The sequence below is a fragment of the Falco punctatus genome (genome assembly GCF_963210335.1).
Source record: "Falco punctatus genome assembly, chromosome: 5".
In the NCBI taxonomy this organism is placed as follows: Eukaryota; Metazoa; Chordata; class Aves; order Falconiformes; family Falconidae; genus Falco; species Falco punctatus.
Window position 1 is genome coordinate 83,756,964 of NC_137584.1, and position 25,143 is coordinate 83,782,106.

Below are 25,143 nucleotides of genomic sequence, written 5' to 3' on the forward strand. Positions count from 1 at the left end.
GGAGAAGGGGAACGGCCTATTCCCTTCTTTCTTTGCAGTTAACCTTTATGTATTTGAAGACTTCACAACCCACATTAAAGCCATTTAAGACAAAAGGTTAGAATGTGAAATTAGAGGAATTCTAATCTTAGATTAATCAGTCCCTCAGAAGCAGGCAGGGTCTGCAGCTTCTGTACAGAAGAATCCTCTTGTCAGGGAGGTGAGTATTTTTCCCAGCAGTAAAGTGTTAGAGCCCTGTCTTTAGCCTGGTAAATCCCCAGTGTGATTTTCAGTTAAGCCTTGTGTCCTTATCCCTTACAATTGTCTCTCAGAAAGGTAGTTTTTTTGAGGATTGGGCAAGAACTCATACTAGGAAATGATTCAGTCCCTGGGAGGTCCAACAAAACACAGTCTGAGATCAATCTTTTTATTGTGAGGAGAGCCTGCTCGCTGCGACAGAGAGAGGAAGCTAAGTGGAAAGTTGCTATTAGGAAAAAAAAAAAAATTGCTTTGCTTTTACTATTTAAGGTTTATGCTTAAAACCAGCAACCCAAGTTGTGAACAGTTTTTAAAATAAGCATCAAAACAGCGGGAGGATGATCAGCAGCAATAAACTCAACGCAAGCAGACTATGCAAGTTCATTTTTATCTGCACACATGCAGAATTTGTTTCTTGTGGCGTCCTTATTCTGTGATCATTGTGAAAAAGCAAGAGACTTCTGCAAATACTTATTTTCTATACAACCTTTTAAACCGATATGCTATCTTCATGCTGGAAATATTTTAAATAATGCAGACTCATTGCCAAAAATAATTACATTTTAGCAGTTGAGAGCATGTGTGTGTAGGTGTGGAATGTGGAACAACATACCTCTTTTGCTGTATGTGCAGGTGTGTACACATGAAGAAATAACCCAACATGGTCATTTGGTTACACTCTGACATAAAGGGTTGTCTCCTTACCTCCTTTGTGCAACCATATCTTTGCTAAGTTTATGAAGAACTCCTTGCTGGCAGGTAGCTTATATGAAAAACTGTCTTAGAGAAGAGAGAAACAAACTGTTTTGGCTGCTGTATCATCCTTTAGTAAAGGACTACAGGCATTCCCTTGTAATTCCTCAAGTATACGATAAATGTGTCTCCAGTGCTCTCTTAAGGAGAGATATACCGCACCTTTCATTCAAAAGAGCAAACAAAACTCTTTTTTTCTTTTTTGTCCTTTAAATAAAATGCTATTACATTCTTGCTGCTTTATAGCACTGTCATGGACGGTGAGAATTTGGAGTTCTACTGTTGAGCTCTGTGGAGCTGTCCCAGACTATAGTGTTGACTTCATGAAAGATGTCGTTGTGATGCTGGTGAAGATTCTCTGTCCCTTTTAGAGAAACTGTACCCTGGTGTAGCAAGGAATTAAAGATTTATTAGATTGTCAAGACGGAATCGTAGCCCAGGCTATGGTGGCAGAAGTGGTCTAGATGGGGAGAAAGGAGGAGCCTTGGATTCTCTAGTGTATGCTGGAAGGATAGGCTGAAGTTTCTGAACTATTCACATATTAGGTTGAATCAATTACAATCAAGAGCCCAGAAACTATAGCCAAGTGTTCCTGTCCTTGAACTCTCTGTAGTTGAACTACAATGTGTGCTGTGGTACATTCTTCCTCAGTACTGAGAATCCTGAAGTCTCTTTTCTGCTGAGTAAAAATAATTTCAAGGGAGAAATGCAGTAAAAAAACCACCTCCTTCCTGACTTGGCGAGATCCAAGCAATTTATAGACCTGTGGTAAGGGCTTTTTCTGGGATGTGGGATATAAGTGCTTGAATCCCCTAAAGCAGAGGACTGGACGAGCAGTTTTGTTCTCTGAATCTTCTGTCCTTGAATCTCTTATAGGAAAATGGCACTACTTTTTCTGCCTCAGTATATTAAAAGAAAAAGTATACAAAAGTCCTCTTTTTAAGGAGCCTAATTCTGCTAATTCTTAAATCTGAGTCAAGAGATCAGGTCTCTAAGGGAACTAGATTTTTAATGTTAGATATTTAAATCATATGATATTCAATGCTGTCTTTATTAATAGTAAAAATGCTTCTGCTTTGATTAAATAGGTTAGATGAAAAATCTAACAAGCTTATGTGATAAAATTATTGTTTAGTTTTGTTGGTAGACATTACTGGACATAATTTATAAAAACAGTATGTTTAATGGACATTTAATAATTGGATTATATTAAAAACAAGTCTTTTAAATCTTGCACATTTAGAAATGGCAACTAAAATTTACCCATCTTGTTTTGTCCTTTTATGTTATGTTCAGTTAAAGCTTTTTATTTTGCACTTAAATAACTATAGGGCAAATGTCTCAAAACATGGAAAACTAAAAATACTTCTCAAAAGTTTCAGAAAATCATTTGGTTCATGCTATACTGAATAATAAGTTCTACTTAACTCAGTCATTGGTGAATTAGTCATTGGTGAATTTGATCCTCCATTCAATTTCAATTGTCTGAAAAGTAGTAACTTGGATTAAACATTAACATGATCTCTGCCCTTTTGATTCATCGGTTTTGATAACATTAGAGAGGTATTCAGGTTATTAACATTACCAACTATAGAATGCCGCCATTTAATTAAAGAGAAAGGTCAGCATCCTCAATGAGATTGAAATAAAGAGCGAGAGAAGACATCCATAATGGTGAGATATAACTAGAGTTATAGTATGTATTGTTTAGATCTTGTTATTGATACTAAAAGTATTGTCACATATTGCAAAATGTGAAATTAACCTTGTATGGCCATCGTAAACTAGCATGGGAAATAAACGTTGTGCATGTCAGCTGAAGTGAATTCTCAGCTGCAACCAGTCATGTTTGGTGCAGCTGAGTGGAGAAGGTGGGCTTCACAGGCATATATGAAGTGTAGTATACAAAGAAATCTATAAGCATTCCCACAGGAATGCATTTGACATTAGTGTACACAATTATCTTCTTAATAGGCAAAAAATTCATTTTCCTTGTATCTGTCATGTGGCCAACCCTTCCTTATTGCTAACAGATAACATCTGACATTATAGGACATTCTGACTTGTGCAGTCTTATCAATGTATGGAACATTTTTTTTTATTCTGTATTTTAGTGTATACTGCTAGGTGAAAAAAAGGAGGAAGAACAGGCATAATTTATGCAACCATTTTCTTTGAGCTACCACATGCTTTGTAGAAAAATATGTGTGGAAGAAACAATTTTTTAAAAAACTTGATATGCAAAATTTATGTTTTTGAAATGTCTTGCGGCAAAAGACAAGACGTCAGAGGAAAGGTTGTGTATAGATTCTTTTCAAAACACTGCTTTGGTGGTTGCTATTGCAGCATTTAGGACTACATTTTTCTTTGAGTGAACTAACAAGAGCTGTAAATCTGAAAGCAAAATAATCACATGAAAAGAACTATTTGTGTGTGTGTGTGTGTGTATATATATTATTGAATGATACATAATATTTTTATCCATTATTGATTTGTCATCTTCTAAAAATTTGCATCCTGCCAGCTTTACTGTTGTTGGTAGATATGGTTCCTTCTCTTTAAAACTATTGGTGAGCTTCAAGTTTGGATTTCTTCTCCCTCAAAGCCTCTCAGAGTTCCTCAGTGAACACTATACCTGACATAAGACTTGGAATAGAGGATTCTAATTTTTAGATGAAGAAGCTTATTAACTTACATATAAATAAAATACAATAGCAAATGATGGCATCTGGTTACCACTTGTTCTGGGTAAAAGCAGTAAAAGATTGAAGTTATTTTCAGAGTTTAGGGAAGAGAGTTAATTTTTATGAGGAGAGGAAATCCAGAGCTCTGCAAATGGTGTCATCGTTGTAAGTCCTCATGGTCATAAACATGGTCAGCATTCAGGCTGTTCAGACTTTGCTAGGAACTTGTTTCCTCCTGGTTCACCAAATTGAAATTATGTATGTGAGTATTTAATGCTTGATAAATTGCACAGAGTAAAACATTTATCACTATAGATAACTGAATATATATATTGAATATTTTTTTTCCCTAAAGAAACCTGGGGAGGAGCCACCAGAAGAAGATGAAAGCCTTAAAAGAGTCGATCCTTTACATCAACTTATTCTGCTATTCAGTCGAACAGCCTTGACTGAAAAATGGTAGGGATGGTGTGAAAGACTGCAGAGGATATGCAGATTTTGAGATTATTCCTGTATTTGAAGTTATACATGTCTCTGTTCAAGAGAGATTGCATAGGCTAGGCCAAAACATATGCGTATGTACATATGGTGAGTCTGAGGTACACTCCAACCTCTCTACCCTGTGGCATGTAAAGAGGTTTTAACATTAGATCTAAGGAGTTTTCTAGAGACAAATAGATGGCCCCATACACTTTTTCAGTTATGCATGTTGTATTCAGGACTTACTACACCTCTTCTGTCTGTATTCCATATTGGCAGTTATATTCTGAATGTGAAATATAAGTATATTCTAGGTATAGTTGAAAAAATTAACTGTTTTCTTCATTGGAAGGTGTTTATGAATTTCTTCTGTGTTTGTAGCTGGCTTTACTTTTCAGTTTGTATCAGTTAGTAAGTCCTCATTTTCCAAAAAGCCTTTTGTAATTAATTATGAGCTAAATGTAAAGATTTCTAAGGTGCTTAAAAATATTTTGGTGCTGCAATTCTACTGTAAAGGCTCTAATCTTCATCATTTTCCCTTCCCTTTCTCTATTAACCAGCAAAGTGGAAGAAGATTTTCTGTATATGGCTTATGCTGACATTATGGCAAAGGTAACTGTTTTGCTATCTTTGGCATCTTTTCCGTTTTAATAAAAGTAATGAAGGAGATCAAGAGAAATTATATGTAAAGTGAAGGAAGGCTTAGCCTCCCCACCCCCACTGCCTTGACTTACCAGCAAATGTTATCTTTCTGCATGGTATCAGAGCTGCCATGATGAAGAGGATGATGATGGGGAAGAAGAAGTGAAGAGTTTTGAAGTAAGATTATCCTTCTGGTTTGTTTTTTTTTTTTTTTTTTTTTTTTTTTTTTTTTGTCATGGTAGACATTATTTCATAGCTTCCAACTGATATTTCTGTTTCTTGGTTCATGGCTTACTGCAGCTTATTATGCCAGTGAACTGCATGTCAGAAGCTGGACTGGCAGATAGGAGTCACCAGATTCATAGTAGTAAAACAAAACCATGCATACTATCACAGAAGATTATGGAGAGAGTAATTTAATGGATCTTACATGTTTATTTGATTGACTTTAACTTTTTTGTTGTTGAAGAGAAATATTATGGGTAGTAACTGATTCTGGAAGTATGATCATATCAGGCTATGTCTTCTAAAGTATCATGGCCTCCCTTTCATTCGGTTGGTTAAAATACTGAAATAATACTGCTTTTTGCAGTAATCATTTACATTCAGGACCAGTAATTTATACGGTATTTCTGTGTTCACATATCTATTAGGGCTTCTTAGTAAAAAGGTTAGCTTTTATTCATCAATACTGCCAAGCTTTTTCCTATGTTTAAAATAGGAAATGAGTCTATTGTTGTTGAATATTGAGTTTTTGGTGATAATCACTGTATAAGGAAACACATTCACATGAGTTGATTACAAGAGTAAGAGATTAGTCCTTGTCATGCCTTTGCTCTTGGGTCTGTGTCCCTTTTTCCATTAATAAAATGCAGTTTACAAGAGATTTTTTCTGAGTGCAACTGAGGGAATTAGCTTGTTAATGTTTTAAATATTTTAAAATATTTAAGCATATTATAATTCTGACATTAAAAGTAATCTTATATCTTTCAAATAAATTAATGATTATGTTTAATATCTTTACTAAACCACAGACACATGCTTTTCTTATTCCTTTAAAGTGATATTTCTAAGTATACTGATTTATTTGATATAAACCCACCTGTGCTGTTTTGATTTTTGAGAAGTGATTTAAAGCATGTTTACTTTTACTCCCATTGTTTTGTGCACATCAGATGTTACTTACATTTTCTACATGATGCTGCATGAGATAGCACTGAATTATTTAAATATGTATTCCCTATTTGGCTGTACACAGAGATCAGAAAGGATACCAATACCATATTCATTTCAGTCACTCAGAAGTTCTAGTCCAGTCGACTTATAACTAACATGCCCTATGTATAAATTTCTGTTTATAAATATCTAAATATAAATCCAAATTCCAGTGGTTTGTTTTTTGGGGTCCCCCCCCCCCAGAAATGCAATGTGTGATGTATCATTGACTAAAGAAAGAATATTTTTTTCTATAAGCTTTTTTTCAATTAACCCATGCATGCTTGTTAGTTATCAAAATTCTTGTGCTCGTAAATGTGAAAATTTATAAACAGGAAGTCACTGAGGCGAATGAGCTTTTATCAGTAAGGGATTTGTTAGTGCTCCCTACCTAAACTATAATGGGTTCTGTGTTCAGCATTCAACTTTATCTTTTGACAGAAGATCCTATTCATTTGTTTCTCATTACTATTTTTTCTGTAGCTATGAAACTTATGTTTGAATAATGTATTAATCTGTTCAAAAGAAAATTTTGTGTATATGTATTTGATCAGTCACCTGCAGAAAAAAAATTTGGACTTCTTTTTCTTATTACTATTTCGCTTCTTGTCCTTGCCCTTCCTTAAGGTGACAGGATCACAACGCAGCAAGGTAAAACAAAAAAAATATGTGTGTATTTGTCTGGGTCTAATTTTGTGATTTTTTTAGGCCCAACATCTTGGATAAGGTCAACTAAAGTGTCTTGAAAATGTTTTTGACATTTCAGTTCCAGCATGACTTCTCTACCAAAACCTTCTTGTACACAAACGCTTTTTAAAGACTCCAAGAATTATTTATGCAAAATATGTCATATAAAATTACATTGCCATTTTGGGGAAAACAGTGTGTCATTTGGCTTGTTTGTATTGTTTTTCTGTTCTTGCCTTTTGTGCATCAGTTATCTTCTTTCTGGTTACCATTTAATTTGAATTATTAAAAAGATTTATTTGGCTTTTAAGGGAAAGAAGTTGGACTTCTGTATCTTAGCAGACATGCATTTCTGATACAGTAGTAGAAGTATGTTTCTAATGTTTGTCACAGAGAGACCATCAATTATATTATAGTTTATCTTTGATTCAGGTCCTTTGGAACAGGCTGAGTCCTTACTCTTCATTGTGATAGTATTTGACAGAAACTCCATAGCTACTCCATACCTGAAGTGGTTCCTAGTTGTTCCATGTTTTCTCTAAAAACATAGAGGCAATAGCTCTGAAATTTCACAATGTTATTTTTTTTTTATTGACTCAATTTCTTACACAGTTATCTGTGTCTCATCATTAAAGTCTCACCATTTGTTTCTAAAAGGTGGCCCGTGGCTTAAGCACCAGCCTACTTGCCTACTTCACGCAAGTAGAAGTCTCAGTTCCCATTGTTGACTCAGCCTGCTTGCTGATAGTGCTGCAAGGTTGATGTTCTGAGAGGAGGTATGGTGTGTGGGGTAGCTCATTTTTGGTTTTGAGGTGTTAAATATAGTTATTTGTGCCATGGCCAATGGCAGCTAGACTAAGTAGAGATGGCTTCCTTGAGAATGGGAATGCACAGATTCAGCTGATGGTCAGATACCAGTTAGCAGCTTCCAAAGTTCATTGCCTATGGCAATATGGGGAACAATTATGACCTTTTCCATTGAAAAGAGCAAAATGATTCTGTTGTTTTGTTTGCTAGCGTTTCTATTAACATTCAGTTCACAAAAGAAAGAGGTTCCCATACAGCTGTGGAAAGAGAAGACGTATTCCAGGATCAGCTTCACTCCTACTCCTTCAAAAGTTTGCACAGATCTGTTCTTACCTTCATATGGTAAAGTCATTATCCTGGAAGATGAATGCGCTCACACAGACTCACAAAAAGTTGTTTAAAAGGTATTGCAATTGCCACAGACACAAAGTACATATTGCAAAACCCCAAAGGAAGTATATAAGCAATCTAATACTATAACTTCTTATTTCTTCCATTAATTCATCTATTCAAATACTACATGTCTATCACTCTGACTGCTGGGTTACTGTACACTAAATGCTATGTGCTCCATAGAAGATCTTCTGTAGTGTTTCAAAAGGAACCACAACAATAAATAATCCTTGCTTCCTTCATACATGACAGGAAATGGTTGTAAAGATATGAGACCATATGTACCAGCTGTACGTGTGCATTTGTGTGTTCCTGTCTGTCTGTCAATCTGTCTATCTCAAAGTTCAATGTTGAAGGCAGTTCTTTTATTCCATGCTCTGTGTGCATGTGAAAGACTGACCAGTTTGTGTGGGAATAAAACTCTGCTTCTCCCCGAGTTGTTAAAAATGTGTGAAGTTTGAAGTCCTAAATCTTTTCACAGTCAGAGCAACAGAGACCTTTGGGAAGCTTAGAACAGGACAAAAATGAGTGTATTGGCAATTTTTATGCCCATATCTCATGCAGTGTAGTCTCATTTTTGTACAAATAATCTGTGTTGGGATCACTGTGTGGGCAGTAGGGAGGTCACAGTAGAAACCCACAATAAAGTTGTCTGTGTGTTACTATGTGCCTGTCTGCATCTCCCTGCTAGTATTTGCTTTGAATTATTATGATTATCTTTGCTCCCTGCACTTTGTCTCTAAGTTAACTTTCTATCATATTGAACAGGCACTCAATTGACTCCCTGTAGAGTTGGTGTCACTGTCCCCCTTGACTCTATGCAATAGGAGATTCTTCCAGATCAAAGTGTTTCACCATCTGAATGCAAATAGGTTTCTGCATTGGATGCACTGACTCTACTGGTTTGCTACATTTTAATGTGCTCTAAATACGTGTAGGATGGGAACTCACAAAAAGGAACCAAAACCTAGCTTATCTGTTAAAAATCCATTGGTTTAAATTGGCTTTTCACAGAAAGAAATGGGGGAGGTAGAACTTCCTATGTCAGTTTTCTTCATCCCTGTTACTTGTAGCAACCTTGTTGACAGACTTTTGTATTCACTGGCTTTTTGTCAAAATGACACATTGTGGTCTCACTTGTCTGAAGCACAGGAAGACTTGCAAGTTTCAGTAGGCACGAATAACGCAAGGTCTTAAGGCTATAGCCCATCTGAGACAGTCACTGTTATCTCTCACTGTCACAAAGCCTGCATAAATGGATTGACCATATACTATGTACTTACAGTAAGTATTTTTGTTAAAGAATCATATGAATTAAGGTCAGACTCCATTACCAATGTATCAGTTCTTAGGAATCAAACATTCCAATTAGTGTGCAAATATGTGTTTCTCATTAGTTTTTCCTACCCATAATGGAATGGATGCAACCTAATACGTGATTTCACTCTCCACAACTACAGAATAAGTTATTTATATGTAGAATCATAGAATAGTTTGGGTAAGATGGGACCTTTAAAGGTCATCTAGTCCACCATCCCCCTGCAAAGAGCAGGGACATCTTCAAATAGATCAGGTTGCTCAGAGCCCCGTCCAGCCTGACCTTGGATGTTTCCAGGGATGGGGCATCTATCACCTCTCTGGGCAACCTGCTGCAGTGTTTCATCACCCTTACTGAAAACAATTTCTTCCGTATGTCTAGCCTAAATCTACCCTCTCTTAGTTTGAAGCCATTATCCCTTGTCCTGTCGCAACAGGCCTCGCTAAAAAGTTTGTCCCCATCTTTCTTATAGGCCCCCTTTAAGTATTGAAAGGCTGCAATAAGGTCTCCCCAGGGCCTTCTCTTCTCCAGGCTGAACAACCCCGACTCTCTCAGCCTTTCTTCATAGAAGAGATGTTCCAGCCCTCTGATCATTTTTGTGGCCCTTCTCTGGACCCGCTCCAACAGGCCCATGCCTTTCCTGTGCTGGGTGCTTCAGAGCTGGACACAATATTCCAGGTGGGGTCTCAGCAGAACAGAGTAGAGAAGTAGAATCACCTCCCTTGACCTGCTGGCCACATTTCTTTTGATGCAGCCCATGATACGGTTGGCCTTCTGGGCTGCAAGTGCACACCGTTTGCTCATATCCAGCTTTTCATCCACCAGTACATCAAATGGAAATAGAGTGGTGCTCCACACCACCCTGTTCTGTTTCCATCAGTTTTTTTTTATTCTACGCAAAAAAAAGAAGTCTTTAATCCAGTTAGAGAATTTATGGTGTCCGTTATTAGACAGTCAGGCCTTCGCTTCTTATTTGCTCCTACTTGTTTGCAATGTTTTGCTTCCCCACAATCTAGTTTATAATATCAATAACATAGGGTCGGTGCCATTAATACATTCTTTATTATAAGGTCAGCTGTTTCTCAGTTTCTTGCCTATCTGGCAAGGCTGTTTTGGGCAACATGAAAAGCCTTCCATTGACTATTGGAAACATGCACCAAAAGTCTTGTAGAGAATCTCTTTTCTACAAAGTGAGTAATACACCCAGGCTTTTCTCTGGATTTCAGTTAAGTCTATTCATGAAGATCTTTCATTGCATCCACTGGCTGCTTCCCATCTCCTGTGTTTATCTGCATGTCTTCCCCCTACATTGCTTCTGCTGCTTAGACCAGCATTGGTGTGGTACTTCTCGAGAGCACCCCCAGACATCCACCCGCCCTGCCTTTCAACTCAAACACCAGCTGGCATGCTGTGCTTCGCTGCTGTAGCACAACGGAGCTGGCTAGGTCTGTGTATGTCCAGGCCTTTGGGAGCCCCGGGGTAAAGGAGTGATATATCTGAAGAGCAAATACATTGCAATGATTAAGTGGCCATTCATAGCTTCCAGGTTCTTTGCTTATTTTTAATGTAGTAATTACATAATAATATTAACAAACTTATCCCTGTACATAAGATTTTCTGCTCCGGCTAACTGATTTCATCCCAGTCATAGTGGGATCTTCTAAATGATCCACTACCCTTTTTTTAATCATTCCTGTTGAGAGTTAGACATTGATGTCAGCTATTTCAAATATGTCAGATGTGTCACCCAGCTTTAAACAAGGAAGGGTGACACAGTTTGAAAATACTGTGTAGTTTTATAGCTATGTACCATTGGAGAAAAAAAAATAAAAAGGAAATTGAGAATACACAGATTTGAAAGTCACCCAATACGGCATTTTTTTCTTTTGGAGACTCCATACTTTATCAGTTCCCATCTACCTGAATAGGAATGGATGTGTTGAATGATCTCATCAGCATAGTAAGGATGTGGACGCACTGTGTAGGAAACAAAACTAACTTCCCAGAGAGGAAAATATAAATGAATGATGGTATAAACATGACAACATCAGTAAAGATATTGCTGCAAGCTGAAATGGAAACATTTTAACCAAAACAAAACAAAAAGTAAAGGTTTCATTTCAGGATATCTTTATTCCTATGCATTTGTAGCTCAGATTCAATGCTATTTTAAGACAAAGTAGTTTTTTCTTTAGTATATGTTTTCTTATTTTATAACTATATATTGTATGAACATCTATTTGTAATATGACATGATTTTTTTTTAATAAAGATTGTTCAATTGCTAGGAAATTTGAAATACAGTGTTGATAAAACAATCTTTACTTTGTGCCCATGTGGATTATCATGCTGACTATTTATTTTGAGTAACATAGTTAAGTCATAAACTAATGATATGACCTGATAAATTTTTCCTCCCAGGTGTTTATTACTGGGGAGAGTCAGCAGAACATCAGTATTTTTTTCTCTGAATATTGGTGTGAATATGAGAAATAATTTTGATGAATAATTGCTATAATTCTTGTGTCTTTTCAGCTGTTATATTATGAAGCTTTTTGCTGTCTTGTCTGAAATCTGTTAAAAATTCATTAATAAGTTGATTTGTTCCTTTTCAAGTCTCTTTTTTTCCCAGATACTTTTAAGATCAATGTTTCTTCCTTTCCTCCCATCTAACTATATTGCAAAATACTTATACTAATACCAAAAAAGCTGAATGTTGCTTACCATTCATCCAATCAAACCAAACAACTTTTTTTCATGGATGTTTTTCCTAGCTACATTTTATTTTTATTATTTGTTTAGCACCAACAGTGATAAGGATGAATGCAGGGAATATTTTCACATTTTATGAAGTCATTAAGATAGGTAAAAACATACTTTTACTTAATAATATCTAATAAGTCCTCTACTACAGGAAGGCTACCAGTATTCTAAAGTCTTGTAAAGATTTATTACATTCAAAATAAATAGCTGTATTTTTGAGGAAATAAAAAAAAAAATTGCTAATAGACTGCCACTGGCTGCATATATCCAAGAATGTGTTAGTTAATTTATGAACCTATTTGTCATTTTTAGTGATGATACTTAGACACTACTTTCAAGCGTTTTCAGAAGTTTTTAGTTGGATTATGGAAGTAATAGTAAATGATAGAAGACTTAGAGATGCTTGGTGTTGAGACCGGTCAGTATTCCTAAACTATGGAAGAGGACATAGAACAAGAAAGCACAGCAGGTGGCAGAGAAATAGCTTTAGAATAGCCATTCATTTATTATGAAATTAACTTTTGATATTAGTTGTATTGCAGTAATTTTATGTTAGCAGTTTAGTAGTCTTTACATTTCCTGTTTTTGTTAGTTTTGTATTTTGCCATCTGTACTTTAAAAAAATTCTTCTGTTGTATGATAATTTCAGTAATGAAAGGATTCAATATATAAAGGATACTTCAACTCAGTGAGCTATAAAAATGGCAGCTAGTTAAAAATTATTTTCAACCAGAAAAAAATCTTTTGGGGTTAAGACTTTCAGCAGAAGCAGAAGTATGAGTGTGAAATTGCAGGGATTAAACTATTTCTTCAAGTAATATGGAAAGCATGTTTGATAACATAAACTCCTCTAACACTCTTCAAATCCTACATATTTAATTTTCAGGAGTTATTATGCAGTATGTTTTCATTTTGTGCGTACTCTTTTTAGAGCTGATGAAGTCCAAAAGGAGTGATTTAGGAAAAAATAACATTTATTTATAGAGTTTAAAACAGCATGTATTGATCCTAAAGGCTTGATATATATAAAGATATATGTTTTAAAGTATATATAAAGATTCTATTTGAGTACTTGATGTTATATTTTAATAACACAGCTTGTACTCATGCATGCTTGACACTGAAATTAAGAGATGTTTTGTCAGTGTAAGCTGTATCTAATAATATTTGTTCTCTGAACTAATCAGAGGTCTTGAAAAGTATAAAACATGAAGACAATTCAAAGGAAAAGCATTCATCTTAGGATAGTTGAGTGTGAAAGTAATTTCTTCCCTATCCATCTTTATATTTATTCTAGTTACTCTTTATGTTAACATTTCATATTAAGAAAAAAAGCAATGACAAATCCCACTGTAGAAGTAGGATCATACACCTGCACTCCATGGCTGCAAGCTGCAAAGCTGCAAGCAGCAAACAAACCTCTCCATATGGATTAGTTCCAAGGGAAAGTCCAAGAATCATTCTTTGAATCTCTGCATTCAAGGAGTATGGTGAAAGTTTCCTTGGTTTGGTAGGTTGCTGGAGAAAGTCTATAATGTGAGAATACAGGTACAAACATTTCTAAGTGGTCAGCTTTTTCCCATATAAATGGAAGACACCCAAGATAAAACAGACTTGGTTTTGAGGTTTTAGGTTTTGGTTGTTTTGTTTTGTTTTGTTTTTCTTTATTTCTAGTGAATTACTTTAAATGTCTCATTTAGTATGAAGTATTTTTTGCTATTGTTGTGATGGTTTTGTGAATAACAGAAAATTCAAGCTACTGGCTAATTATTTTGGTCGGGTTTTTGACATCAAATGGCAAGCACAATAAAGTGCAGAAAACGGTGCTGGTAGACAGATAAGAGTGTTAGCAGTAAGCACATATTAGAGAAATGGAAGTACGGGGAATGGCCAGCAGCTCTATTAACTTAGTAGACTTTGTATGCAATGGGTGGCCCACTTCATATCAGCGCTGCCATCACACACATATATTTATATATATGTATTAACATTCCATGAAGAAAGGAACAGTGAAAAAGCATTGTCAAGCTGAAGAAGGAACCATGATCTTTGGGGGTTATCATCAAAGGAATGGTTGCTTTTAGAAGAAATGTTTGTAGTGGCTTTTTTTATTGTTTTGGTTTTGTGTTGTTGTTGTTGTTTTTTCTTCGTCTTCTTCTTTGTTTGCTTTATTACTAGTTACCTAGACAGCTTTATTTCCATGGAAAATGCCACTCTTCTCACTTTAAGCTGTTTGGCAATGCCTATTTCTACTGTTCTTCTATAGTGCCATTGCAAGAAGTGTGCGTACCCATTCTTTCAGTCTGTAGATTATGCAGATGCATCCTCACTATAAGCGTTCTTATAAAGTTACCCCCAAAATATTGTATAATGAAAGTAGTGTAGCTGATGTTAGGCTTGTGAACAAAAGTGAATAATAAATCTTGCAATGGAATAAAAACGAAAGATTGTTGGGTCTAAAAGTAAAAGTAACTAGAAATAGGAAACAGTTTTTTAAAAAAAGAAACACTGATCAATTTTCAGTGGCATCTGAAGCAAATGAAAATATTTTATTGTAGCTATCCTGACCCTGTATGTCATGATTTTCTGGTGATTTGTGTGTGTGGTGTGTGCGTGTGTGTGTATGTTTCTGTTTTGTTTTTGTTGAACTCCCAGGAAGAGGTTTAAACATGAAGGCAAAACTTTCAAACCTTAGCATGGCTAAATATGAAGCAAAGCTGCCATTCTTTTTTTTTTCCTTTTTGTGCCTCCATCTAGATCTGTCACATAATTTAAAGAAAAAAGAAAGATACAATTTAACCACAGGAGAGCTAATAGTGTGAAAAAAAAAAAACAACCCTGATGAATTTTGTTTCCGCAGCACGATATTATCAAAGATTTAAGAAACAAATTTGCCAGCCTCGGCGAGAACTCTCTGGTAACAGCATAAATGTCTGTGTTGGTTTGCTTTTGAGTTAAAGGTTTCTTTTTCATTCATTTGAACATATTTATCTTTTTTACCTCTTCTTTTTTAATTTATTATTCATACCCTCTATTTAGCAAGCCTTCATTTTTTAAACCTCTTCCATCTTCCAATGTCTTTTATCCGTAACTTGGATGGAAAGTTTATGGCAGCAAAGCTGTCATTCTGGCTACTTCTGCTGCAGCTGTTCCTGCTTTTAGGTCATACATGTTTTGGGCGTTGTGTTTTTGGACATGATACCAACTGATTGTGTCATGTTCCTTTTGAGTAAGCTTTTTACCACGCCATCTGATGGACTCACTGTCATAGGGCTCTATGCAACTTCCATTTTGCAACTTATACTGCTTAGTCATCCTCAATTCTCCAGCAAACTTCGATTAACTTGGTGAAAGTTCAAACTCATCTGGAATTAACTGTGCCTTTATGTTTGCTCTTTATGTTCTTCTTTATGTTTTCAGTAGTAGTTTAAATTATAAAGAACAAACTTCACCATTGCTCAAGCAACGCCATGCAGTATTGTTTGTTGCCGCTAGAGAATGCAAAATATAAAAGCACAGTGTATTCTATCGAATATTCTGTTGGCAGGGTGGGCTATCTATATCATAATATAATATGTTTTGAAAAAAATTCTGAGATGCTTCTGTTACTCTGGTATTCAGCAACAACTTGCAACTCAAGAGCCGCATACTGAGCAGTATGAAGTTATGGTCACACTATAGAAGATTATTAAGAGTATGAACTGTTGCACAAAAACACGGCACAAAAGTGCAAGTTTGATATATGCAGTATATATATAATGAACATGGGCTTTGAACTAACCTAATGATTTACAATTGAGACGACTTTTTTCACATAAACTGCTAAAAGCATATTAAAGAAAAATACCAAGGGGAGACTATTATTTGAACATGCTAAATATCTGTTCAGTAGCATTGTATGTATTAAAATGTCCATGATGTTGCCATAGAGCCCATATACTAAGAGAAAACCAAAAACCTTTGGAGAACTGATAGTAATTGAAGTCCTCATCTTAAATGACTGGAATTTTTATTCAGGAAAAAGAAATGGAAAAGCAAAAACTCCTTTATCAACAAGCCAGACTTCATGACCGGGGTGCTGCTGAGATGGTTCTACAGACAATCAGTGCTAGTAAAGGTAATGTTTTTTTGTGTAGATTACATATTAAACCTTATTTCTAATGATCTTTGAAATTATTATATTTCTTATTGGAGCTGTGTTATGTTTGGCACTTAAGTTTGGTTTCAAAAATTATTATAATGAATAAATCTCATGAGGTTATTGTTGTTGCTATATTATAATAATTCGTTGTTGTTATTATTATCGTTGTTGTTATTATTATTATTATTATTTCGAGAGGAAGTGTGAAAAAGTTCATAGCTTTAGCAGTATGCAATGACAAAAAGAACTCCAAATTCTGGGATGTGTAGAGTTCTGAAGTAGGTGTAGGCTTTGGTCCTTTCCCCCCACCACACTCCCCAAATACCAACTTTACCGGTGTATTTTCACAAGTGTAAAAGATGCTTTTGTCCCATAGACACCATCTTGCTACTTAAGTTTTGATGCTTTCGTTGTCTGTTCTGTGATTTGTTTCTACAGCAGTGATATTTTAAAAAATCCTGTTTACAAATTTCATTTACTGTAACTAAATGCTTTGTATCACTGTCATTTTCTGAAGAGATGGGAGAATATTTAAACTGGCATGCAGAGTGGACACACTGTTAAACTTGAAAGCTAGCTTAAAGTAGTGCACCCAGGCTTAAGTCAACTGTTGGATGCTTTAGCAAGTGAAGCATGATTTCTGTTCATTGAGCTGAGTTATTCCTGTCATATCTTGCTTCTATTGTGTGCTGTGTATACATTACACTGTGTCTGTAGGCACTCGGGAAGGTATTATGTCACACTAGAGATCATGAAAGAAAAATACATCTGTTTTACAAGAGAAACAAGAAAGGCTCTCCTGATCAATTACAATTTCAGTAATTATATGGTTAAGTTAATAGAACATTCTTATTTTTAGATATGATCTAAATGTATACTTTAAAATAATTTTAAGGTGAGATGGGGCCAATGGTTGCAGCTACCCTAAAGCTAGGGATTGCCATCTTAAATGGAGGAAATTCTACGGTTCAACAGGTAAGGTACTAATTTATTTTCACCCATTCTAGTCAGTATAGATCTTTATACCATGATTGTTATTATTGTAGTAGTGCATTAAGTAATGTAACTATTTGTCAGATGCTGCTTATCCTCTTAATCTTGTTCCCAGAAAAAAACAGTGCACAAAAGTACCTTGTTTGCTAGTTATATATTTCTTATTCATATAAGCTTATCTACAGAACACAAGGCTAAAAGAAATTTGTTTGGCACTTCAGCTGGAAGGGGGAAATTTTATGTTAAGTAATTAACTTCTAGGGGAATTCTGTGGGTGGGAAGGATTTCTTGGGAGATTGCCGTTGTCGTGTAGCCAGTAGAGGGAAACTGTTGACCCCGGTCTTCAGCAAAAAAAGTGTTACACAACTTCAGAAGTCCTTAGCTTATGCCATGGAGAGTGTTGGTGATAAAAGCAGAGAACTCAAACTTGATTCACTAATCTATAGTAAGATAATGTGGTGAGCAGTGGACATGTTAACAGTATTCTGCACTGTTGAAGTGACATAGGGAGTGCCTCCATCTAGGTCTGCAGCATGTTTCAGGGTTCTGTACTAGTTGAAGGTTCCCAAGTCCAGAGGGCTTCATACCTGCCATTACTGCATTGCTGTAGGACAGTTTGAAGAATACAGACAGTTGGGAATGGTTAAGGTCCCAGGTTAAAAAACCACTGAAGCAGCTGAATGCAGCAAAAAATAATGGTCTTTTCAGGGGCTATAATTACTAGGAATTGACCAGAAAGGCCAAAAAATGTGCCTAAAAGTATCTGCTTAAACCGTTGCTTGTTCTTTGTTATGTCATGAGATTAAATTACTTGGGGAAAGCATGACACTTGTACATAGTTATTTGATCTGAATTTCTAATGCTGCAATCTGGATTTTTTAAAATGGTTTGATAAAGCCTTAACTAATCAGAATGCTGGAAACAGTTATTGGTGTGGTTAAAATAATACTTGCACTACTAGTCTAAATTACATACTTACAAAAGCATCAGTAATACAGCTAGAATTGCTATTTTTTCAGTTGCGTCATTTCTACATTTTTTTCTCTGGTGTTATGCTCACCTTTTCGATTTTCCTTTAGGTCCTAAGATCAACTCTTCTGTCTTCCTTGGGAAGAATGGTATGGGTGGGGGGAGAGGTACAGAAGTGGTTTTGAAAAGTCATCATCATCCTCTGGAGTTCTTTGCTTTGATTAGTTTGGTGTTCGTGATGGGGTTGTTCTATTTCTGTGATCTTGGTTGACTTGGGGTTATGTGGTTCTGTTTTGATAACACTGTCTGCTTATGTGCTTTCATTTTGGAGGTTACTTATTACCCATTTTTCCTATTTTTGTTATTTGCAGAAAGAGTTTTAGCTCATTCACAATGTGAATTCTTGTAGCGTTCCTACTAAAATACATCTTTGACCACTGTGATTTTTATTCACAACCGGGACCTCTGGTATCATCCTATACCTTCAGTCAACAATACAGTGCATTCTAGAATGAGAGTTCACTCCACTGGATGACTTCTTGTCATCTCAGTCTGATCAGATAGATATTACACATTACAATAAAGCTAAAAGAAATTTTAAAAATTCTTACGTGACTACTAACACACTGTTGAAGCTAAAATAATCTAAACCAAATGGAGGTTATGACATGCCCAGTCCAGTGCTGAAATGGTAGTGTCAGTACAAATTTGTGGCCTTGTAATTGCACGACTGTGTTTACATTAAACACTAAATGCTCCTGGCTGTATTGACTTTAGTTGCTATCTTTATTTTCCCATGTTTTAGCAAGGAATATCCAAAATGGATCATTTTCTTTTCTGTAAAGGACATAAGCATTAAATATTCTTTTTATTTTACATATCTGGATTTTTTTCTGCACAGCTCTCTTACCTTGTTTGTAAATATTAGAAGTATTTCAAAATACCAGCATTACTAGTAATCTAGAATCTGTGTAGTATTGTTAACTATATTAACACATAGTATAAATATTAATTCTCTGCATAAATTATTTGTGTTTACAGAAAATGCTTGACTACCTCAAAGATAAAAAGGATGTGGGATTCTTTCAGAGCCTTGCTGGTCTTATGCAGTCCTGTAGGTAAGAAAATATCTGCTCTCAAAATGTATTATTTTACATTTAGGTTTTATTCCAGGGGATTTAGAGTTTTGGAAAGATCATATACATAATTTCTGCAAACCACACCTGGGGACTGTAATGTACTAGATTTGGGGTGAAGGACAAGGTGGTGTTCGGCGTATGAAAATATTCATATGATATGGATCTACCTTTGTAAAAAAAGTTCTTTTCACAAAATGGCCTTTGTGTCTATTTGAGATATGTCAGAAACAACTCTAGAGTTAGGAGCATTCTTCAGGGGCAGTTTCTTAAATCTGGAAGTATCCTGTAATCCTGCAGAGACCAGGTTAATGATCAATATTAAGTAATCATAATGTTTTTGGAGAAACCCAACTGTATTAGAAATATTAATAGGACCTTTTTAGAAGGCAGAAAAAGGAATGAAATATTTTGTTTTAAGAAACTGTGAAGGTACTATGACTTTTTTGTCCATTCATGCTTTGTCATATTTATATTGATTTTCTACATATACAAAACATTGAAATGTATTTTTATTATTCCTAAGAATATAATATTCCTAAGAATAATCTATATCAATAAATAATGCATTAATGAACATGAAACATGGGCCTGAAGGGGATTCCTGGATCTAGCAGTTCAGTCTTCTGTTATGTCAAGTGTACCATGTTATATTCTTTTTCCTTAACACTTCCTTTGGCCAAGTTTCATTTTGCAATCAGTGAGGTTTCTTGCCAGCAGAACTGCTGCTGTAGTTCATCTAGATTCATCTGACTTTCATGAACATTCTTGCTTATGAACAAAAGTTATCCATGGCTAGTGGACACGCTAAGCCATGAGAGGCAGAACTCTGCAGATTCACAAATGGAGATATGTAAGAGTATATATATGTTCCTTAAATCTGGTTAGTTGGATACATATTCCCCTTTGGCAGCCTCAGTTTTTCAGAATGTGGACCGAGGGGAACACTGAGTGGAACTAATAATGACATCGTTTCTTAATGGACCTTGCTGCTTGGATGGATGAATCGCATGGGTGAACAAGGAGCTCCTGGACAAAATCAAACACAAGAAGGAAGCCTACAGGGGGTGGAAGCGAGGACAGATAGCCTCGGAGGAATACAGAGAAATTACCTAAGCAGCCAGGGATTAGGTTAGGAAAGCTGATAGAATTAAATCTGGCCAGGGACGTCAAAGGCAACAAGAAAAGCCTCTATATGTACGTCAGTGATAGAAGGAAGACTAGGGAAAATGTGTGGGCCCTCTCTAGGGGGAAATGGCAGACCTGGTTATGCAGGAGAAGGCTGAGGTACTCGATGATGTTTTTGTCTCAGTCTTTCCTGGCAAGTGCTCCAGCCACACTGCACAAGTTGCAGAAGATGAAGGCAGGGGCTGGGAGAATGAATAGCCACCCACTGTAGGAGAAGATCACATTCAAGAACATCTAAGGAACCTGAAGGTGCACAAGTCCATGGGACCTGATGAGATGCATCTGCAGGTCCTAAGGGAACTGGCAGGTAAAGTGGTTAAGCTACTGTCTATCATATTTGAGAAGTTGTTTCAGTCTGGTGAAGTACCCACTGACTGGAAAAGTAGAAATGTAACCCTCATTTTTTAAAAGGACCATAAAGAAGACCCAGGAAACTACAGCCCGATCAGTCTCACCTCTGTGTCCAACAAGATCATGGAGCAGATCCTCCTGGAAACTATGCTAAGGCACATGGAAAATAAGGAGGTGACTGATGACAGCCAACGTGCCTTCACTAAGAGCAAATCATGCCTGAACAAATGTGGTAGCCTTCTACTACAGGGTTGCAGCATTGGCAGAGAGGGAAGAGCAACTGACATCATCTACCAGGGCTTGTGCAAAGCATTTGATGCTGTACCACACAACATTCTTGTCTCTAAACTAGAGAGATGTGGATTTGATGGATGGATGACTCGGTAGATAGGGAATTAGCTGGATGGTTGCACTCAGAGAGTTGTGGTCAAAAGTTTGATGTCCAAGTAGAGACCAGTGACAAGTGGCATTCCTCAGGGGTTTGTACTGGGACAAGCACAATTCAACGTCTTTGTCAGTGATATGGACAATGGAATGACACGCTGGAGGGAAGAGATGCCATCCAGGTAGACCTTAACAGGCTTGAGAGGTCGGTCCATGTGAACTGCATGAAGTTCAACAAGGTCAAGTGCAAGGTCCAGCATGTGGGTCAGTGCAATCCTAAGCACAAATACAGCTGGGCAGAGCATGGATTGAGAGCAGCCCTGGGGAGAAAGACTTGGGGGTGTTGGTGGATGAGAAGCTCAACATGGCCTGGCAATGTGTGCTTGCAGCCCAGAAAGCCACATATCCTGGGCTGCATCAAAAAAATATGGCCAGCAGGTTGAAGGAGGTGATTCTCCCCCTCTAGTGCGGTCTCATAATAACCTAGCTGGACTGCTGTGTTTATCTCTGGAGCCCCCAACATAAGAAGGACGTGGACCTGTTGGAGTGGGTCCAAAAGAGGGCCACAAAGATGATCAGAGGACTGGAGCACCTCTCCTCTGAAGTCAGGTTTAGAGAGTTGTGGTTGTTCAGCCTGGAGAAGGGAAGGCTCTGGGGAGACCTTATAGCAGCCTGCCAGTACTTAAGGGGGGCTACAAGAAAGCTGGAGAAGGGACTTTTCACAAGGACATGTGGTGCTTAGACAAGGGATAATGGCTTTAAGCTGAAAGATGTTAAGTTTAGATTAGATACTACAAAGAAATTCTTTACTGTGAGGGTGGTGAGGCACTGGCACAGGTTGCCCAGCAAAGCTGGGGATGCCCCATCCCTGGCAGTGCTCAAGGCCAGGCTGGATGGGGCTTTGAGCAACCTGGTCTAGTGGCAGGTGTCCCTGCCCGTGGCAGGGGGGAGGTGGAGCTAGAATATCCTTTGCCTTTGACGTCCCTGGCCAGATTTAATTCCAACCCAACCATTCTATGATTCTGTGGTTCTATGAAGTGGGCTATAATATAAAGGTTGTCAATAATATGGCTTCTTTGTAACCTCTAAAATGAGTGTGTATATCGTAAACACATCCTCTTTTTTTGGTCTATTATAAAGAACTAAATTCTATTGTCATTTGCAGGGCAGAAGCAGGTTAAGCCTGTAAAGCTGAGTTTCGTGATCTTGTAGCAGACATATATTAAGCCACTGAAATGTATCTTCCTGACACTAGTATGCTTATATACTTTAATGAAATCACAGGTCCTTCTCTGTCTTTCACAGAATGAAATATTGCATATATTTAATTAATTACAGGACAAATGTCATTTTTCTTATTGCAGTGTTCTTGACCTAAATGCATTTGAACGTCAGAACAAAGCAGAAGGCCTTGGCATGGTGACTGAAGAGGGATCAGGTACTATTGATTTAACAGAAATGATCCATGAACTTTTCTCTTTTACATTTTGCAGAAGCAAGCTGAATTTGAAAGAACCTTGTAAATATATATCTAGAGGCTGAAGCTAAAATATGATTCCTAAGAGTGGTTTGTGTTTAATTGGCCTACCTAAGCCCATGCTTGTCAATAGTAAATCACTAGCATGTGTGGAGTTTCAGAACCGCCTCAGAGGACTCTTAGCCGTTGTTATGAAGAAGTGAAGGCATTACATATAAAATGTAAAAGAAATTTTTTCTAGTTACAAACAGCAGTGTTTATGCATGTAAAATATTTCAGAAGTCCCTACTTAGTTTCAGAATAAAAAGAAATCAAGAGTTCCCACCTGATTTCTTAAACAGTTTTGGCTGTTTGAATGGAAAACAGACAATGTAGTTAAGCTGTAAGTCAAATAGAAGAGGTCAAGGAAACTGTATCTACTATTTGGAAAAAAATTCTACTGGGAAAGCCTTTTCTTTGAAATAATTATTTTCTGTTTGTCTTTGGGGACATATTTCAAAATTTTTGTTTTACTTTTGACTTTGAACCAATTTGGCTTTCTACCCTCTGTGTTGTCAGTTCACTGTCAATTTCTTTCTTCTGTCTGACAGTAAGTTCTATTACTGCCTTACCGTGATTGTCTGGAAACGTTAGGTTCATTCTCATGTGACTTAATAGAGCTACCAAAGCACATTTTCTCCCCTTACCCTCAATATTTTTTACAGTGCATTTTTATGTTTAAATCCTACAGTGATCTAATCTTTTAACATGTTTTTATCTTAAAAACAAGGTAAAAAAGCTTGACTGTGTAATCATTGTTGCATTTGGGGGTTCATGATTCATACCTGTAGTACTATATCTCTCTTTTATGTGGCATATTTCTTGAATATTCAACTGCTTGTCTCAAATCAAAATAATGAACTATTAAAATTCACTTCAAGGCCAATCATAAATGCTGCTTTTTCGAAAGTGCTCCTTCTTGTCTAAATTGTAGATCAAATCCTGCTAGACTTACATGGCTAAACAAAATAACGTGAACCCATGTGGATAAAATTTGGTCACAAGATTGTGGATTGAGCACTGATGCTGCAGCTATCTGGCATATAATGTTTTGGCCATTACTTTCATGTTTTACTGAAGATTATTCTGCACAATGTTTTGCTCCTTTGAACAAAATTTCTACTACTAAATAATGAAATTAATTATTCATAATGTTGAATTTTGAAATGGACTATCAAGATATCAGCTCATTTTTATTTTGACCGCTACCTTTATTTCTAGAGTTGACTCATTTTGCATGCATATATAGATATATCTTTAAACACTGCATAATTGACTCTACCTATGTTAGAGTATTTTTGTGTTTCCTCATTTGAGGGATTATTTTTTTAATTTTCTGTTTATTTGATCCGTCTCTTTAGTACAGAACTAATTTTGCCAAAACCAATGCTAACTATATTTTGTATTTGCTAAGAACAATTTCTCAACTTTTTTTTTTTTCTTTTTTCCCTGTTTCTTTTTTCTTTGAACTAATTGTCCTGTCCTCCTTTCCTCAGTCATCACTCATGAGCGTGGTAATTATTAAAAACAACTGCCTATTCTTTATTTTTCCTGCTCTTAGCTTTGTGTCAGCACTGTACAGCTCCTGAACACCATTAGATTTTTTGTTCCTGTAAAAGTGTTAAACTAGTGGGTTCTTTTCTATTATTATTACAATTGTTTATTCCAAAATTCTTGGTTTTTGTGTAAACTCTCCCCACTTTGTTCTTCCTTTCTCAGGATTTGCACAGTGACTGGCACACTAGATGTAAGAGCAGCAAGCTTTTTTAAACTCTTTTCTTTTTCTGTTCTTTTTTTATTTCTTTTCATTTTAATGAGCCCAGTATTTGCGATGGATGAATGTTTAAAAAAAAAAAAAAAAAAGAAGCATACTTATACATACACAAAGCCTTGTGCTCTAGTCCTCCTGTAGTATTTATGTTGTGTATTGAATGTGGCTTTATCGCTGCATTGATTGTGCAAGCCCAGGAAATCAGTGGTGGATCCAGTGAGGATTTGAGGGTGGTTAGTAAGGAGAGGACTCGCCACTGGCTTGGTTTATCTAATGCAGTCAGGAGTTGATACAAGAAAGAGGTGGTGCGTCACTAATTGTAGAGGAATCAATAATGTTTACAAGTGGTTGGTTCTTCCTTGCTTAGAAAGCTACTTGATGTGTTAAGGTTCCTATACCTCAAAGGTTCCTTACTTCAAGTAAAGGAAGAGCTCTGTGGGAGCAGTTGCCATGAGATGTTCCTGTCACCCTGAGGAATGAGAATTTAAAATACAAAATGTGTGTACCATTCGGTAGAAACAATAAGCTTAAACACAGCAGATGTCTTTTCATTAGCCAAATGTTGGGGAGAGATGATCTGGATTTCCATTTGTTTTCTCAGTGGAAATTCTTTATTTGGCCTATTAACAAAAATCTACACTTAGGATCATGTGGTTTTGTTTTCTTTGTTACTGAGCAGCAGCAATGTCAAGCTACGGTAATCACACTCACTATG

General features: G+C 36.4%; 1 protein-coding gene across 2 annotated transcripts in view; it reads left to right on the top strand.

Annotated features, from left to right (window-relative positions):
* Positions 1–25,143, top strand: part of RYR2 (ryanodine receptor 2) — a 455,638-nt gene that overhangs the window by 366,044 nt on the left and 64,451 nt on the right. The window contains exons 76-83 of one of the 2 annotated variants that reach the window (XM_080389099.1): positions 4,030–4,133; positions 4,715–4,766; positions 4,920–4,973; positions 6,639–6,662; positions 15,997–16,096; positions 17,016–17,095; positions 19,124–19,200; positions 22,506–22,579. In XM_080389099.1, the coding sequence (XP_080245225.1) occupies positions 4,030–4,133; positions 4,715–4,766; positions 4,920–4,973; positions 6,639–6,662; positions 15,997–16,096; positions 17,016–17,095; positions 19,124–19,200; positions 22,506–22,579 (565 nt within the window). The remainder of the gene's footprint in view (positions 1–4,029; positions 4,134–4,714; positions 4,767–4,919; positions 4,974–6,638; positions 6,663–15,996; positions 16,097–17,015; positions 17,096–19,123; positions 19,201–22,505; positions 22,580–25,143) is intronic. The other variant, XM_080389100.1, reaches the window with a different exon arrangement.